The 16,833-nt window shown below is 37.2% G+C and overlaps 1 protein-coding gene across 42 annotated transcripts in view; it reads right to left on the bottom strand.

The window, feature by feature from the left end:
- The window catches only part of NRCAM (neuronal cell adhesion molecule), a 140,660-nt gene that overhangs the window by 57,572 nt on the left and 66,255 nt on the right, over positions 1-16,833 (bottom strand). For 23 of the 42 annotated variants that reach the window (XM_048947195.1, XM_048947166.1, XM_048947235.1 and 20 more), the window contains 5 exons: positions 8,858-9,046; positions 6,201-6,218; positions 4,112-4,217; positions 1,344-1,540; positions 345-467 (listed from right to left, as the gene is read on the bottom strand). In XM_048947195.1, the coding sequence (XP_048803152.1) occupies positions 345-467; positions 1,344-1,540; positions 4,112-4,217; positions 6,201-6,218; positions 8,858-8,948 (535 nt within the window). In that variant the 5' untranslated portion in view covers positions 8,949-9,046. Of the gene's footprint in view, positions 1-344; positions 468-1,343; positions 1,541-4,111; positions 4,218-6,200; positions 6,219-8,857; positions 9,047-16,833 lie in introns of those variants that run through there. The other 19 variants (XM_048947396.1, XM_048947403.1, XM_048947413.1 and 16 more) reach the window with 3 other exon arrangements.

The following is a 16,833-nucleotide window of genomic DNA, read 5'->3' as shown; positions in this document are numbered from 1 at the left end:
ATAATTTCTCTCTATTGTTACAATCTGCAGACTCCATATTTTTTCCATTATTCTTTTGTAGGTTTGTAAATACACAGACCTTCTGAAATTTTCTCTAAAGCTCCCCTGTCTTTCCATTCTTCCCCACTGTGTTAATCCACAGCTTACGTTAAGATCTCCAGCTAATTCTGGCTTCATGCTTTCAGGCTGCATGTTTTCTTGTTTATTCACTACAGAACTAGAAAGTCTGTAATTTAAGTTAGAGGGAAACTCCATCACCTGTGGCCTTGGTAAGCAACAGTCACCCACATAGAAAAATTGTGCAGTGTAAACATAAACTAAGTCTATATAAAAAGCAAACTCACCATTATCCATCCAAAATATTATAGGTGGTGGTAAGCCAACAGGAGGTCTGCAGTTCAGTACTAGAGAATCACCTTCCCGAACATGATTTGGTTCTAGTTTCTCTTTTGTCCACAAAGGGGACCCTATAGAAAATAATTTTAACACACACAAACTATGAATTGAGAAAAAAAAATCTAGAATTTAAGGAAGAAATGCACATAGAATTCCAGAAAATGACAAGAACTAAAAGCATCAGTAAGTAAAGTTTTAACATATTTACTAAATATTTAATTTTGATTTTTTAAATGTTTTCATGGGGGAAAAACAGATTATTTAAAATAATTTTTACAGCAATAATTCACTAAATGTATAATCACTGATTCAAAATAGTTTGGCTAATCACCAATGGATCTACAAAAGTATCAGAAAATTTTAATTGTGATAAACAAAAAGTAATACTCAAAATGAGAAGAAAAAAAAAACCTCCTGAAATAGTATTACAGATGCTTTAATAAAACTTGTGAGAACGGAACATTTTAAGCTAAGAAGTCTGAAAACTGAAAAACTGATCTGAGAAAAGCTGTAGAAGCAGTTTGCAATTACTTTAAATCTTTGAGCTTTATCTGCTCTGAATTAAAGCAATTATAAAAACTATGGAATACACCCATCAGAAAGAAAGCAAATGTTGCCTGTACCAGATAGGAGCATTCAGGATTTAAACTTTTTATTCCAATTTTAATTTCATAAATACAACTCAATTTTAAACATCTTAGATCATGAAGTTATACTAAGAAAAAAAATCAGGAAAGCATTTTGGTTACTAAATATTCTAAGGGATTTGGGAGAGGCATCATCAAATCAGAATATTAGCAATTATACAACGCCTTTCTAATATTATCACTCTGATGAGTTAAAAGGTTATCTCTTTAAGACAAAAGAAGAAAATGAAGCAAAATATCCACAAGAAAACAAGCAAATGTAAGACATTCATGTTTTATTCATATTAGATTTTAACTTACTAGATGGCCGTATAACAATATTGTTGGAAATAGCTGCTCCTCTTTCATTCCTTGCTGTACACTGGTACACTCCTTCATACGCTTCTGCCTTCACACCATTCATAATATTTACAACAAGGGTTCCTGAATTTGGCTTCATTGTTACCTGTGCATCTTTATCTATATCAAAATGAGTTCCATTGCGTGTCCAGGAAAAGCTACATAATAAAAGAAAAAAGAAAAGTTGCTTCTTGGGTTACCACTTGTAGATTACAAAGATAAATTATTAAAAAAAAAAAAAAAAAAAAGTCATTTTCAGTAATAAATGGTATTTATTTTTTAGCAGGAAAGCAAGAATTGTTCCCAAACTAAATCAACCACTAAAGTAAATATAGCTCTTTTTTAATACAAAAGATCTGGCAAAATTCTGAGATAACAGACTTGGCTTGACTTGTTAACAGAAACCATTTCAAAGCCAGCAGTTTTATTTTAAAATTACATTAAAAAATGCAGAAGTTAATCGTATATAAAAAAGAATTGATTTCTTTTCTACTAAAGACGATGCAGTAGCATCTGCTAGAACTGATACTGCTAAAGCAGCATTAGCATTTCCATTTTAAAAGCTATTGTTGAAAGGTTTTATAAACCTGCCTTTAAAAACTGGCTCTGGGCTGAAATGTGTCATCTCAGGGCCCAGCAGGAAACCGTTTCTCTTAATTGGTTTGGTCCTTTTAAAGTTCAGCATGTGAATTAAAGATTGTAGTGAGTTTGGTTCCTTTTCACTATTCTAACACAAAAGTGTCATTTATTAAATGAAATTTTGCAGCCTGGTAGTTCATAATTAATCTGGTTTAAATTGGTGTTACTCAAAACAGAAGATGCTTCAAAAGTGGCCACTAAAAATGAAGACTATTAGAACTCATTTAAGAAACTGTAAAAAGCAAAGATTCACAGCATGCAACTTACACTACTGCAAACACTGATTCTTTAATTTTTAATTAAGGTTTTTAATTTTTAATTATGATTTGTTAATGGTCACAAGTATGGTTACACAGAACTAGAACAATGCCTGTGAAGTTTTGAGCACTCAGTTTTGGATACTGCAAATGACAGTTCTCATACTTTTTACATGTGAGTAGTGTTTAGGGGAGGACTTGGGTGCACAGTGAATGGAAAGTGAACCTGATTCTCAGGGCTCTGCAGGTAAAGCTGCAGAATGCAGAGTGTCTGTAGTCTCCAGATACCAACAGACTGAGGAGTGTGGGAACTGTAACAGCGTCAAATGAGAGATGGCACACCCCTGAAGTTCAGGTACATAAAAGTCAGAATCTTTCCAGTTCAAGCAAAAGGTAGCAGCATATCCATCAATCTTTGTGCCAGCTCTCACTAATAAGAAGTCACTGTGGATTAACAAAACAATTCACTGGCTGAGAAAGCTGATCTTCAGAGCTTTGAAGCAGTTAAAATTACAATATGCATTTGCAGAACTGGATTCAAGACCAATGGATCAGGTTGGTTACTGAACTAATTTATTTGGCTATCTCATGTTTTTTAAATTTGCAGAAGAACAACCTATTTTTCTCCCTTATAAAAGTCTGCACTTAAATCCTGTCCTTTCTTCTGTTGCAGGAGAACAAGACAGTCACAGATTTGATGGGAAAGGTGAGGCTGTACAGCAGAGAGCCCTGGAATAGCACTGATATATTCAGTCTCATGGACTGCGCTCTTAGCTTCTTTGGTAGATCCAACCCAAAAAAGATACTCAAAAGAGGCATCTGCAGAAGCGGTACAGATGTCTCAAAACATACAGTAATCATTCCATCCTCCAGGTCAATGCTCAGAGTCTTGAGATGCCAGCTAACCTAAAACACTTGTAAAACAGCAGCATTGTGGCATTCCACCATTAACAGAGCACTACAAAGGGTGAGACTATCACAGAAAATACACTTCTTTGCCATTTTGCCACCCAGTATAATGACTATGGTCTGAAAGCAACCAGAAAGAATAATGTAGAAAAATCCTGGTTATTCACATGAAGCACATCTAATGAGCTCAGTGTGTGTCTGAGAAGTAATTATAGGTTAACCTTGTGAGTAAATTGTAGTGTAATACTACTAAGAACTAAGATGCATACTTCTGTTTAGTGACCCAGAAATCAGAAGCAGTTACTAGTAATGACAGAATAAATCACTGCTTCTGCTGCTTCCAGTGGAGGTATTCAACATATATTAGGAGCAGAAGCTCCTAATTTCACATACTGATGCTGAGTATTAACATGGAATATGATCAGGAATCTGATCTGAACATAGCATTGCTATTTTTGCTAAGCACAGAACTCAAGGTTATGATATACACCTGCTTAATGAAGGCCTTATAATTTAGATAACAGATACTTAATAATCAAATTATGATAAAATATGTATGTATTTCAAGATGAACTTCATAAAAATGAGTGTTTTAGAAAACATTAAATTTGAATTCACTCTGAATTTATTCATCGTGGATTCTTCTTAGATGTTCTGCCTGAATCAGGATTGGGTTCCATCTTATAGAAGGCATGCCTTCTCCATAGGCATTTACCTACCTGCTCCTTTAACAATCTAGTATTACTTTGTTTTCGTTAGAGCTCTGAGGTGAAAATAAACAAACACACTACAATTACTTGATGACTGCAGAAAAGTTTAAATCTCAAGGATAAGAATAGTCAAATACATGCCACTTTCTGCCAGCTGTATAAATTACAGGGGTGGGGGTACATGCATATTTAAGCAAAATAAGTCACTACTAACCTAGGAGGTGGTTTTCCTTTTGCTTCACACTGTATTACAATATTCTCTCGAGGGTCAACAATGTAATCTTTTGGAGACTGCTGAGTTATCGTTGGAGGTTGAGACACTTCATTGTAGAATATAAGAAACAGAGAGGAATTTAATAATATCTTAAAATAATCAGCAAGACAAATTTGTAAGATTTTGGAGAAAGCAGAACTACAAGTAGCAAAATCATCAACAAAAGCATTGGATTAAAGTATCCTTTGTATTTGGAGGCTGACGCCTTCTCCTCCTATAGACCAGTGTTGCCATTAACTTCCAGTTGAGCTGTATCACTTTACAGGGGAGGAGAATCTCAGACAAGAAGCTTTATGGATATCATTTCCACTCATCAGATTTCAACAGATCTTCATGAAGTTAATGGACACTTGAATTCTAAGTCCAAGACATTCCAAATGAACAGTTGTGAGATATAAATCCACATAAAACGTTTTTAACTCACAGGAGGAGAAAAAATCTCTATATTGCTTTTGCTTGTTAAAATATTTGATATATTTGTATATTCCCTATGGTTGTAACCTTTTCATAGCTTTATTGTGCTCAACATATTGAATTAATCTACAACGCATGCTTTGAGGAACTACTTTTCAGGAGTAAAAAATGTTAGAAATAAAACAGTGCATAAAGGATGTCAAAAATAGAACCTAAGAGTTTCCAAATAGAGAAAACATGAAGAAAAAGTCTAGTACTGATACTTCTAAGATAAAAATAATACAGATACAGTCAATCTCATGAATTGCCCCAAGAGAAGCAAATATTTAATATTTATGATTTATGGATAATTTCAAAATTAGTGACATAAAGCGGAATCTGTTTGTTTGACAAAGTGGATGATGACTACCTATTTAAAGTAGTTTATAATCTATTAATTATGTGCATTTTTCATAGATAAATGCTGTTTGTGACATTAAGATAGTGAGAAATGGGACTTCTTCAGCATTATCAATCTGTTTATAGAGTGGTGTCAACTAAAGGAAACAGTTTAATAACATCCTTGCTAACATCCTGTGCAAATTTTAGCAAATTGTCCAGCAATACATTCTGCTAGTGCTCTGGGGTCATTTCTAGTCAAAGTACTCCAATCATTAGAGCTATCTCTGTCCTCATACCTCACTCTAGCTAGATAAAGTTATAAATCTGGGACTTTTATTTTAAGCCTTCCCTACGATTATATATGGAGAAAGAATTCTGAAGAAAGAGATAGTGGTCTGTAAAGCACTGCCATAAGAAATAGCCAGAAAGAAAATTCAGATCATGGCATGCATCATAACGAGATGTAACAGGTAAGCAGGGAAGAACAGGCCATGCACAGCTAGGTTTTGCTCTTCTTCCTCACTGCAGAGGAGAAATGTGATTAAATAATGATGGCAATGATGTTAATTGATGATGAGTTTTTGTGTACTTAGAGAGGCAGTGAAGGTAGCCCTTTTCCCTCTCAAAGTCAGTTCACGAGTCAGTACCAATCAGTTGCTTCTGTGGGAAAAGCCAGAATACTCTGAAAAGGGACGTGACGAGCAATGAACCACATATGGTATATTCCACCTGATGCACATAAAAGACCTGAAGGCTGCCTGCTATGAACTGAACTTAGAACTCATTAAATTGACCAGGACACCAGAGCTGCATTAGGGCATCCCACAGAGGATTTGGCTTACCAGCAAAACTTTATATTCTGTTTTTTAAGGACATAATATCTCCAACTCAGACATTTAAAATACATATACTATATTCCAAAGACTTTATTCTTTTATCAACTATATTTACTCCTGAAAGTAGTATTAAAACATTGCTCATGCTGATATTTATAATTTTAATGTTCAGATAGCATACAATCAAAAATCACACAATCCATTTGTTCAAAATACAAGAAGGATTTATATAAAGTAGCAGTTATTGAACACTGCATGCACAAAGCATCTAGCTACAGCAAACAAAGTAGGAGCAAAATGTCAGAATCACACGTTTTGGAACTGCATAGTCAGTTTGCAACACGGTCAGTATTAATTTTCACCACCACACAGTCTAGTTTTTGTGGACAGGAACTTACATTCTTCTAGAAGTTTTGCTTTTATTCCCCCATCAGAATCAGCAGATGAATGGACAAATGGAGATTAAAGAGAAACATTTGTTAGTAAAAAGAAAATCAGAATTTTTGAGAGGGAAGACAAGCATCTCTGACAAGTAAATTGGTTACGATTAAAAAGAAAACTTTTAGTATTGTAACAATGGTGATGATGTAACCTGTTCCTCAACTTCCAGTGGCAATTTCCAGCATCAGAAAGTTCATGAGGAACTTTTCTGAAGTGCTGACTTTTTAAGGGCACCCACAACATTGAGATTTTGGCCTTATAAGGACACAAAACGTTGCTACTGAGGAGACAGCAAATTAGAATTAATGGAGTGCATTATCCTCATGCTGCAGTCAAAATCAATCTACCCATATGACCATACAGAAGAACAAAGAGAAAGCTTCAGGCTAAAATTACTCTTACAAAGGCGAAAGCATTTAATTTTGCTCAACAGACATGCTATCTCTTTTAGTTTGAAAAATAACTAAGGGGAATAAATAGTCTTGGTTGCCACATCTTTATTGCTTATTTCAAATATTTTGCATATGTATCTCCTCATCAATAATGTTTTAGAGCAAATAAACTGCTTTCAAGCAGCTACAGTATCAGTCATCCATTATCTACTTTGAGAGAGTGAAGAGAATAGGAATCTAACATGAATGAAACCTAATCAGCTCATCAAGTATGATCTTACCACTGGGTCTCTGCAGTGGATGTGTGGGGAAGACCCACAGAAAGAAGAACATGGTCCTTTTAGTGCTCTCCCAGATACCATTCTAACCATTATATATAAAATAATAACGTAATTATAGACATACTTTTCGTTAACCTAATTTTTGGCAAAATTTCAAGTCTTTGACTTTATCAGATCTAAATACAGTATTAAACACAGAATTAAATGTTACACAGTATGGAACATGTTAATTGAGAGTTAATGTAATACATCTAAAACAGCTATTCATTTTTGTCTGTTGATGCATTTCTGGTTAATTTAACTTGAAGTGCTGCTCACTACAGAAAATATTAGAATATTGCACAATTTACATTAGTTTCTGAACTACAAGATGTTAAAACAATATGTCTAGACAGCAAAAACATTTGTGGAGAAAAATTACATCTAGAAAACAAAGTCTTTCGTTCATCACACTGCTAAGGCTTTCTATAAACCTCAATTTAATGCACTAAAGGCATTCACAGCACTACAAGTCTTGTCATTTAGATATATTGATCATGTTACAGAAATAAAGGTCATTGATTCGAGAGGCTTGGAAATATGTTTGGAGGTGGAAAATCACACCAAAGCAGTTGCACTTTATGTCAATGATTATTAAAGAAAAACATGCATTTGTGGAAGGTAGGCAAGTGTCAAAACCACGGGTGTAAAGAAAGCCATGAGGATTAGAATCATAGGTGAATTTACTGATGTATTAATTCATCAATTTAATGCCAACCCTGATGTTCTCTTATCTGGTAATTAGTTTAACAAATGAATAGTCAATGTGAGGTGCAACATGGTTCACTGAATTCTGAAAATGTGATCATGCTTATAATAAGAAGAAAATAACAACCTGGAGCATGAATAAATTCATAGAATTAATTATTACGTCTTTAAGACAGTAGCTACTATTGCTTCCTTTTCAGCATGGAACATTATTTCTAAGGCTCCCTACTAACACAGTCCAGAATAAGACATAAGAATTTCAGATCTTAGGATTTCCTCCCTTCTAGATGTTTCCTAACTGATTATCCCCTCCTTCTCATCACATATGCTTTTATCATCAGGTTGGGTACTTAAATTTTTTCAGATACTGCTTAGGAAATCTAAGAGACTAACTTACTCTTCTGGATCAAAAAGAAAGATGCTTCCACAATGTGAGTATTTGAAGATTTTACTGGATATCAAATCAGCTCCAGGGTTTTTAACAAATTCATACAGAATCACAGAATGGCTGAGGTTGGAAAGTCTTTCTGGGTCAATCTGGCCCACCCTGCTCAGCAGCGACACCCAGAGCAGGGTGCCCAGGCCCAAGTCCAGGTGGCTGCAGAAGTTCTCCATGGAGGGCATTCCACAGCCACTGATCAGCCTGTGCCAGTGCTCTGTCACTGCACAGCACAGCAGTGCTGCCTGGTGTTCAGAAGGAACCTCCTGCATTCCTGTCTGTGCCCATTGCCTCCTATCCTGGCACTGAGCACCTCTGACAATAGCCCGGCTCCATCTTTGCAACCCCATTTCAGGCGAATTGAAATTGCCAATATGATCATAATTTCACAGATAAATAGCATTTAACTAGCTTTCTCTGCCCTTCTTCATTTTGATCATTTTAATAAATAATGATATGTATATCATATATGTAATGCTGTCTATCGTTATGAATTATTTGGTATGCCTATTTAATAAAGATGAATTAAATTTTGGTGTATCTGTGCAACCTTTCTCAAGTGAATAATGTAAGACGTTTTATATAGACAGTTTTTGAAAATTTTCAGTAAATTCATGTAAATTCATCATCACAGTGTCCTGACTGAACTGAGCAAACACACTCCATGTTTAGTTCCATGTTGGAGCTGTCTTCATCCTTCCGTACAGAACTTTTTTGTCTGATTTTCTGCACTTATTTAGAAAGTTAATACTTACAATCAAGAGGTACATCCAATGCAGAAATCATTTGGCACAGAAAGAAAATCAAGGAAGCTTTGCTTGCAGATATGCTCTTCTTTTTCATCATGATTTTAGGCTCTATTGAGTAAATCACACTTGCTGAATGAAGTCCAACTTCATTAGATTAGGTAGCTTGGAATAGTTATGTAAATATAGACAAGAAACCTGGTAGATAAAGAGACAATATCAACATGCAGATACAGTGGAATGATCTCATGTTAAATATCAGCAGTATACTTATAATATGCAGGGATGATTACACCATGTACTCTACTGAAGTCAAAATCCAGAAGTTCTTAGGACACCTACATCATAATATTTGCAGCAACTTCTGAATAGTGAATATCTACAAATTTGTTGAATGGAAATGCAGATGAGGTTTCTAAGAAGGATAAATCATCAGTCCTAAGCAAAAAACAGCACATACTATAGAGAATAGTAATCTGATGTAGTTTTAGCAGATTAGAACTCTGAATGCCCACCTAGTCCCTTTCAAAGTCACTAGCCCACCTAGTCCCTTAGAGCAGCATGTGAGACAGCAAATCGTTTATGTTCAAAGCCATCTAAACCGCTGCACATCATATTGAAACAACATATGTATTCATCATGGTAGACATGGTAATTACAAAACTCATCAGAAGAGAGAACACCTGAGTTCTAACACTTGCATACATATACAAAATAGACAAGGTGGCCAGCCCAACTCCAAAATACCTAATAGGTGATTATAGTACACTGCAGAGAACCATGACAAATGGATACAGACTCTCCTAGAAAAATAAACAAAACCCTCTCACATTTTAAATAAGCACTTCAAAACGCTGAATGTTTGGACTAGGGAATGGGAGAGATGTTTCTTTCATTCCACTGGTAACACACGAGCAAGCTGGTTGGCTTCCTATGGTCCCTGCGCTGACTTCACTTGACTGACTACAGCTGTGTGCTCTTCTTCACAGGGACGAGGTTTCCACAGACTGCCTTCCTGATCTTTACTGAATCTCCTCATTTCATCAATGCAAGTTCAACTCTTAACTCTGTATGTTTTCACAAGGCATTCTCTCTGTACAAGGTATCTGACCTCAAGGATTTAGAGAACACTCTTTGAACTATTTTGCAAGTGAACTGAGATTTTTACTTCCCCAAGCAAAATTTCATTCTCTTTAGGAAACTCTGAGAATCTAATTATCCACTTTACGGTCTTGTTCTTTCATTGTGCAAAGGGAGCATTGCAGTAATTTGAGATATTTCAGAATTAAATTGCATTCCCCTTGAACAAGTACAAATGAATACACAAGCAGTGTATTGGGTAAGTGCAATTAAATTAAATTAAATGATTGTGGAAATAATACCCTTGAGAAAATGCCCCCCATAACCTACTGCTGCTATTGCATTGTTCCTGTAAGGTATCTATTGAGTTTGCTGCTGCGATGTTTGGATGTGATATGGGAATTCAACAGGTAGCAGGAGTTACGAAGCTGAGCTTGAACACTGACTTGTCACTGCAGAGAGAAAACATGCCCAGATGATTTGTGATAGGACATATTCAACTGAAAATGATTTTAGATTTGTCAGCACAATTGCATGCTCTTGTTGAATGCATTCATAATTAAATCTGACACAATTTAGTATGAATGCAACAGCTGCTGACTGGAACTAAACACTGTTTTGACATAATATTATCCACCAAAATAGGCCAGGCCTCTAAATGCAGATCAATGTAAATGCTTCAATTTCAAAACCTGAAATATTTATATAGCAGACTGCCTTCTCCTCCAGCTGATTTATCTAACTCTCATAAAACTCAGACATGTTGTCCTACCCTTTTATAGGAAAACACAGATTTTGACTGATTTGCACAAAATGAGATTCCCTATGCTTACACACTTCTTATGTACATAATAAAATACCAATTGCTATATCTTCTATTCCTCATGCTGAGGTGCTGATAGCATGGACTAAAGGTTGAAGTTATCATGTAGGAGACAGGAGCCAAGGTTAATATGAAAATATAAAGTATATTAATATTTCATAATTAACTGTAACATCGGATCTCAGTGGGACAGTTTCTTACGTATTCAGAAGGAGGATCAAGCGTAAGACATGTAATTTTTCCCTGCTTTTTGTTTTTTGTTTTTTATTTCAAAAATGATATGGTCACTTCTCATGAATAAGCTGCAAACAGGCAATGACTGAAGGAGTGAAAGTGCCCATGAACCTGAGGTAGAACATTTGGCAGCATCACAAAACACATTTTGGTGCCAGTGATCTTTTTGCTGTGACTCATAGATCTGGACATTTTAGGTCAGAAACACATGGCCTGTTAGCTTCCTTCTTAGATGGATTATTTGCATCTCACAGTTTTTAGAAACAAAAATCTGGCTCACTCAGTCATCTCAATCTGCCTTAATGACTGTCTTGTCTTCAGGGTTATTGCTGTTCTGCCAACCTTCAGACCACCTGCTAATCTCAACGTGTAGAATTACGACTGATAGAGTCAACAGACAGAATGTTAAATCTCACTGGCCTTTGCATTGCTCCTCATGAGAACCCTATGAGAAAACCTCATAGTCACTGATGCTTTTTTAGTGACAGTTACAAATTAAGACCTTCTAACTAGTTTGCTGATCATTCAAGTCTGCTCCATTTCATTATATAGTTAAATTTCTGTATTTACTAATCTGTTTCACATGGCAACAAACTAAAATGCTTTTCACTGTCTATTTCATCAACAGCATCATCTTATCAAACTTGTAATTTTATCAAATAATAGAAGATTAAAATCAGGTTTTCATAAACTATTTTACAAGCCCTACTTTCCATAAAACTATGTTGAGTAGAATTAATTTTACTCATGGCCTTTAATTCCCTATCAGCTGAATCCTCAATCAGCTTTTTCCATATGCTCACCATGATTTATATCAGGCTATATTTACCCTGCTCAATCTGCTCGTCTACTCTGAATCTGGGCAGAACACCAGCTTTCTTCCAGTCTCAAGGAACGTATTAAAAATGAAAACCTGTGAACAAGAAATTTCCCCCACTGTCTCTTCCAGAACTCGAAGCCAGACTCACCACACTGAGATTCGTTAATTAAAAAATATGTACCTCCAATAAGTGTTGTTTAATATCCATTAGTGGCTACTAGTGATTAAAAATGCTCTCTATCCTAATGCAAAATATACTGTTTCATCAAATTTCTTGTGATATTCATAACACTTTAGCAGTAAAAGAATAACATGTTTCTGAAGTAGCTCGCATCACAGTGCTAATTCTGTTCTGTTATTAAGACTTCTATGAATAAAAATAAACCCAGTATCGGTCTACTTATGTCCCCTGTGGCAATGGCCAACACATCTGCTGTTAGGACAGAAGCTCTTTCACACAAGTGCCAGTGCTGATACACAACCACACAGTCCCAGCACAGTGAGACCCAACCGCCTTTAGTGTCAGTAACAGCTACTGGAGCAGCACGAAAAGGCTCTATTAGCCACCCATTTCACATCATTGATGGGCTGCTCTAGCACCAGGTGGGCTGTCACCCGCCCAGCAGACACAGACTTGCACAGTCCGCACCTGACCAGTCTTTTATCAGTGTTTTTTAGGGCAAATGGGGTATAAATGAAGGTGTACGGCAGTTCGAGAAATTCTTTCAGGAGTATTCTCTCCAGCATCACCCATACAGCAAATGGGAGACAGGAGTAAGCCCCTGTCTTTCAGTTTAGACACTGTTTATCTTTTCCACACTGACAAGGAACAGGCAGTTTGGGTCCTCTTTTGTTCACTTGTTTATTGCTGTTGTTGATTTTTAAAATTTATTTGTTTTCTCCAAATCCTTCTCCCCTTTTCTTTTGGGAGTCTTTCATGATGTTCTTCCCTGAATCCTGTAACACTTCGTAGCTGCTAAATGCAGCTCAGTAGCAAACTATGAGCACTGGGATACAGCTAAAAAGGCAAGAATGTAGGCCTTAAAAATTCCTCTCAGCGCAGTCTTATTTCAAATGTCTGCTTCAAAAGTGAAAGTGCCATATCCTAGAAGTGCCCAAAAATGCAGAGCAAAGTGTAAAGTTCAAATGTCAGTAGGTCTACCACGTAGAATCAGCCACAATCCACACTGAAATCTTGTCTTCAGAGCAGCCACTTAGAGCTGTTTTTTAAAAGACCACAGAAGGGCTGAGCTGTCCTTTTACAGTTGCCTTGCATATTCCCTGTGGACCTATCCTGGATTTGGGCCTTGTGAGGATTTAAGCAGAGGAGCATTTGTTTCTAGATCCTGCTCAGATTAACGTATAAGCTGCTTTGACTGGAGCGATTACATACACGGCAGAGCAAAGCTGTGGATACCTCTCAAACAGGAAGGTAAAGCTAGTAAGCCTTGCAAGTTTAGATGCCTTCAGAGTCAAATCGGCAGCTAAACGGCATTTTGGGATTGAAATTTAAACTCAAATGTCTCCACTTTGCTTGGGTGCCTTCTGGTGACCTAAATCCTGCACTGCATTCAGTCTTTTTCACCTTTTTTTTTTCCTCCTTATTTACAACAGAAGATAGAATAGAGTATTTGAATCATGTTTTAATGTCATTTGTTTCATTATTCCTTTAGTGTCACAAGCAAACAGCCTGCGCAAATATGCACTGCCTCTTCTCCATGTATACGCATTCTGCTCTACTGCAAAACACTGGTTAAAGTGACTGAACTGAGCGTAACTTTGTAAAGCAGCTGAAGAGTGGGGGATTACATGAGATGGAGTGGAAACACAACTCACATGGGTTTAGAATAACAGTTGGGCTTGTAGTGCATCGCTAGATACAGTGATTAAGGAAAGTAAGGAGTTCAGCTTGGTTATTACATTTCCCTGTGAGTTAAAAATCTCTCAGAATGAGTGTAGGAAAACAGAGTAAGAAAACACATTTTTGCAGCTACCTGGATGTTCAAAACAGGTACCCACATTGCTGTATTATTAGAACAGCTCTTCAGGTCATGCTTTAACATCATTAGAAACATGTAAATGATGTGGTTGCTCACTACATCCACTCCAGGAGGTCTTAAGTCAGACTGAACTTCAACAAGACAAGGCTTTCAGGTAGGTTCTTTCTCTCTGAAAGCTTTGAACTGAGAGAAAAGAGGTGTTTGATGCTTGTGAGAAATAAATACATGAATCATCAGACTGCTGCTGTAGCAATACTATGCTGTGCAAACAGAACCAGAAGGAAAACTGCAGAGTGGGCAGGAGGAAAATGCACCATCATCCTGAGCAAGGGCTGAACGCAGTGCCTGCCATTCGTTCCTCATAAACATGCAAAAGGGATGCTCAGCTGAAATGCTCCCTGAAATGCTAATTTCTTTGCTCAAGAGATATGATGATGTTCTTTTTTCTCTCTTTTTTTCTTAATTATTTTTCTTTTAAGCCAATGCAAGGGATTCAAAGAGCTTGCTTCTCAGAAGATAATGCATTCTGTGTTCCTTTGGTTAATTACCTTTTTACATCCCTACAGCTAACCCCAAAAGCACTATCTGTCTAGAAGCATTCCTGCAATCCAGAGATATTCTTGTGAAAAGCTTACTGTGCAAAAGAGCAGAATCTGATTCAAAGATAGGGTAACTCCTCCCTCTGGGAAGTAGAGCAGAAACCACTAATATTAGCGTGAAATGTCAGAATAGTTATGCTAGGGAGGAGGTCACTCAGAGCAGGGACACTGCCAGAAACTGAGGACTACGGCATTCTGTCAGATCTAAAACCCTAACAAGTACACGAACAAAGGAGGGTAAACAGCACTAAGGGAACACACTGTACAAGCTCCAGCGAGCTCCCTGGGTAAGTTTTTTGGGGGCTGGGACTGTGCACCTACGTGTCATATCTGTTTAGCAGGCAAAGTTAACATGCTTGCTATTTTTAATTAATTCTATTACAGGAGTTAGCTGTGAGCTTTAAATCTCTGCATGCCTTTATAAAACAAAATGAAAATTTACCAAGAGCTCAGATCCACACCCTTCAAAGCTTTAGAAACGCATCTGCCTGTTTCATGGAAAATGCTGGTAACATTGATTACAGCTGTACAGCTCGGGTCTGTCCCTGCTCTCATTCATGGTCATTCATCCTACTGCTCTTCCCAGCAGCAAGATGTGATGCCTGAACAAGCAAAGTAACTCCTCCAAACTTGCAGATACTGCCAGCATTGAGCCATGTTTCACAACCAGGTCACCACGCTCAGGTAACCATGCTTAGGGTCACCTCTGCAGGGATGACTACTGCCCTGACAACAGCAAATAGACCAAGAACATCTGATGAGTTCAGGATATTAGCACTTTTCTATATGAGTATCTCTAGTTCCGCTCATTCTCAAGTAATTTATAACATGCAAATTGCTAAATGTTTTTATCACCTTTGAGAAAAATGCTGGCTGCACCTAGCACCTGGACTCTACAAGACTAAGTAAAGCAGGGAAGGTTGGCATTCAGTCTTCCATTTTTACTACTGCCTTTGTGCGTTTTTATTTTTAACATTACCTTGCAGACCTTCTAGGTCCCTGAATGCCTTTAGCTGTTAGGGACCCTACAGAAGTTTGTGGTAGAAGCACACAGCATTGTGTAAAAATGAACTGTGAACAACAGCACAACTTTGCTGACTGCAGGTATCACCCAGGTAAAAGCTAACTTACGCAGCTGGCACTTGAGAAAGCAAAGGCATTTGATATCTACTCTCCACAACATACACAGAAAAATAGAAAGAGCCACCAGAACGTGGGTCAGTCCTTCCTTGTTACACACTGATAGGATTTACCCCATTCTCACTGAAGAGGGCACACACACCATAGCCAGATGTATCCTCCTCCCTCTAAAATTGTTAACAATAATCCTCCATTAGATGGCAGGTTGACCCAGAAAGACACAGGGTAGGTGCTGCTCTGGGCTTGGAGCTGGGGAGGGAAAGTCTGGGATGGACAACTGACACCAAAGCATGTCAATGGGAAGGGACATAGCAAATAAACAGTAGTGTCCATGGTTTCCTGGGGGAGGGGAAAGGCAAGAAAGGAAGCATTGTGCATTTAAAGGCATTGAGGTTGGAGTTCCATGTTAAAACATTACACACAGAGCCAGGTGTAGGTAAATAGAAATTTAGAGATATTCACATAAAAAACATGACACAAAAGTCATTTTCCAGCGGAGTTCAGTCAAGTCTGGAAGGCGACTGGGTCTAGAATAGACCCTGCAACAGCCCGGTGACTTGCACATGAGTACTTGTTATATCTACAGTCTCTTTTACAGGATGTTTATAGTGGCAAATTATTTCATTGTAGGCTACACCTCAAAAAAATGCTGAAACAGCATTGCAGATATTTCACAGGAAGAAACAAGGAAAAGGTAAAATATCAATCTTGCTGTAATTACAGAATATTTAAAAGCACTGATACCTAGAGGCTTCAAATAAGTTGTGGATCCACAGTGGATCATCGTAAGGCAGATGCCAGCAACTTTTAAGTGCCCTGAGAGAAGGTACCACAGGTCTGCATCTGAGTGATGCTTCCACAGCCCTGACTGTATCTCAGAAGTAGAACTGCACAAATGATGGTTACTGTCCACACCATGTTGGTTTTCATCTGTCAGGACTATGGGCCAGCCTGATGTGAAAGTGAACATTTTTAGCTCAGGGCAGGAAAAGCACCCTAGATGAAATAATAGGAAGCAAAGGATGAATCAACGCTTCCCTTTTTATTACTTTCAACAAGAGTCATCTGTTACCTACAACTACCAAGTCTATCCCATCCATTATTATCTATTTATCTAAATACCCCAAATGATAGACCCAAAGTACTTTATTCTAGCAGGATAAGTTAGAATATCAGATACAATGCAGTAACATTTCTATTTTTTGGATTAATCTGTCACACTACTGGTGTTGCTCGACCAGGTCTTCCACTGGCTTCATCAGAACTTGTCCTGACTAAAACTCTAAAGA

The sequence above is a fragment of the Lagopus muta genome, chromosome 1, assembly GCF_023343835.1.
Source record: "Lagopus muta isolate bLagMut1 chromosome 1, bLagMut1 primary, whole genome shotgun sequence".
Taxonomy (NCBI): Eukaryota; Metazoa; Chordata; class Aves; order Galliformes; family Phasianidae; genus Lagopus; species Lagopus muta.
Note: the sequence above shows the minus strand (reverse complement) of the source record. Positions and strands in the feature narration are given on the sequence as shown.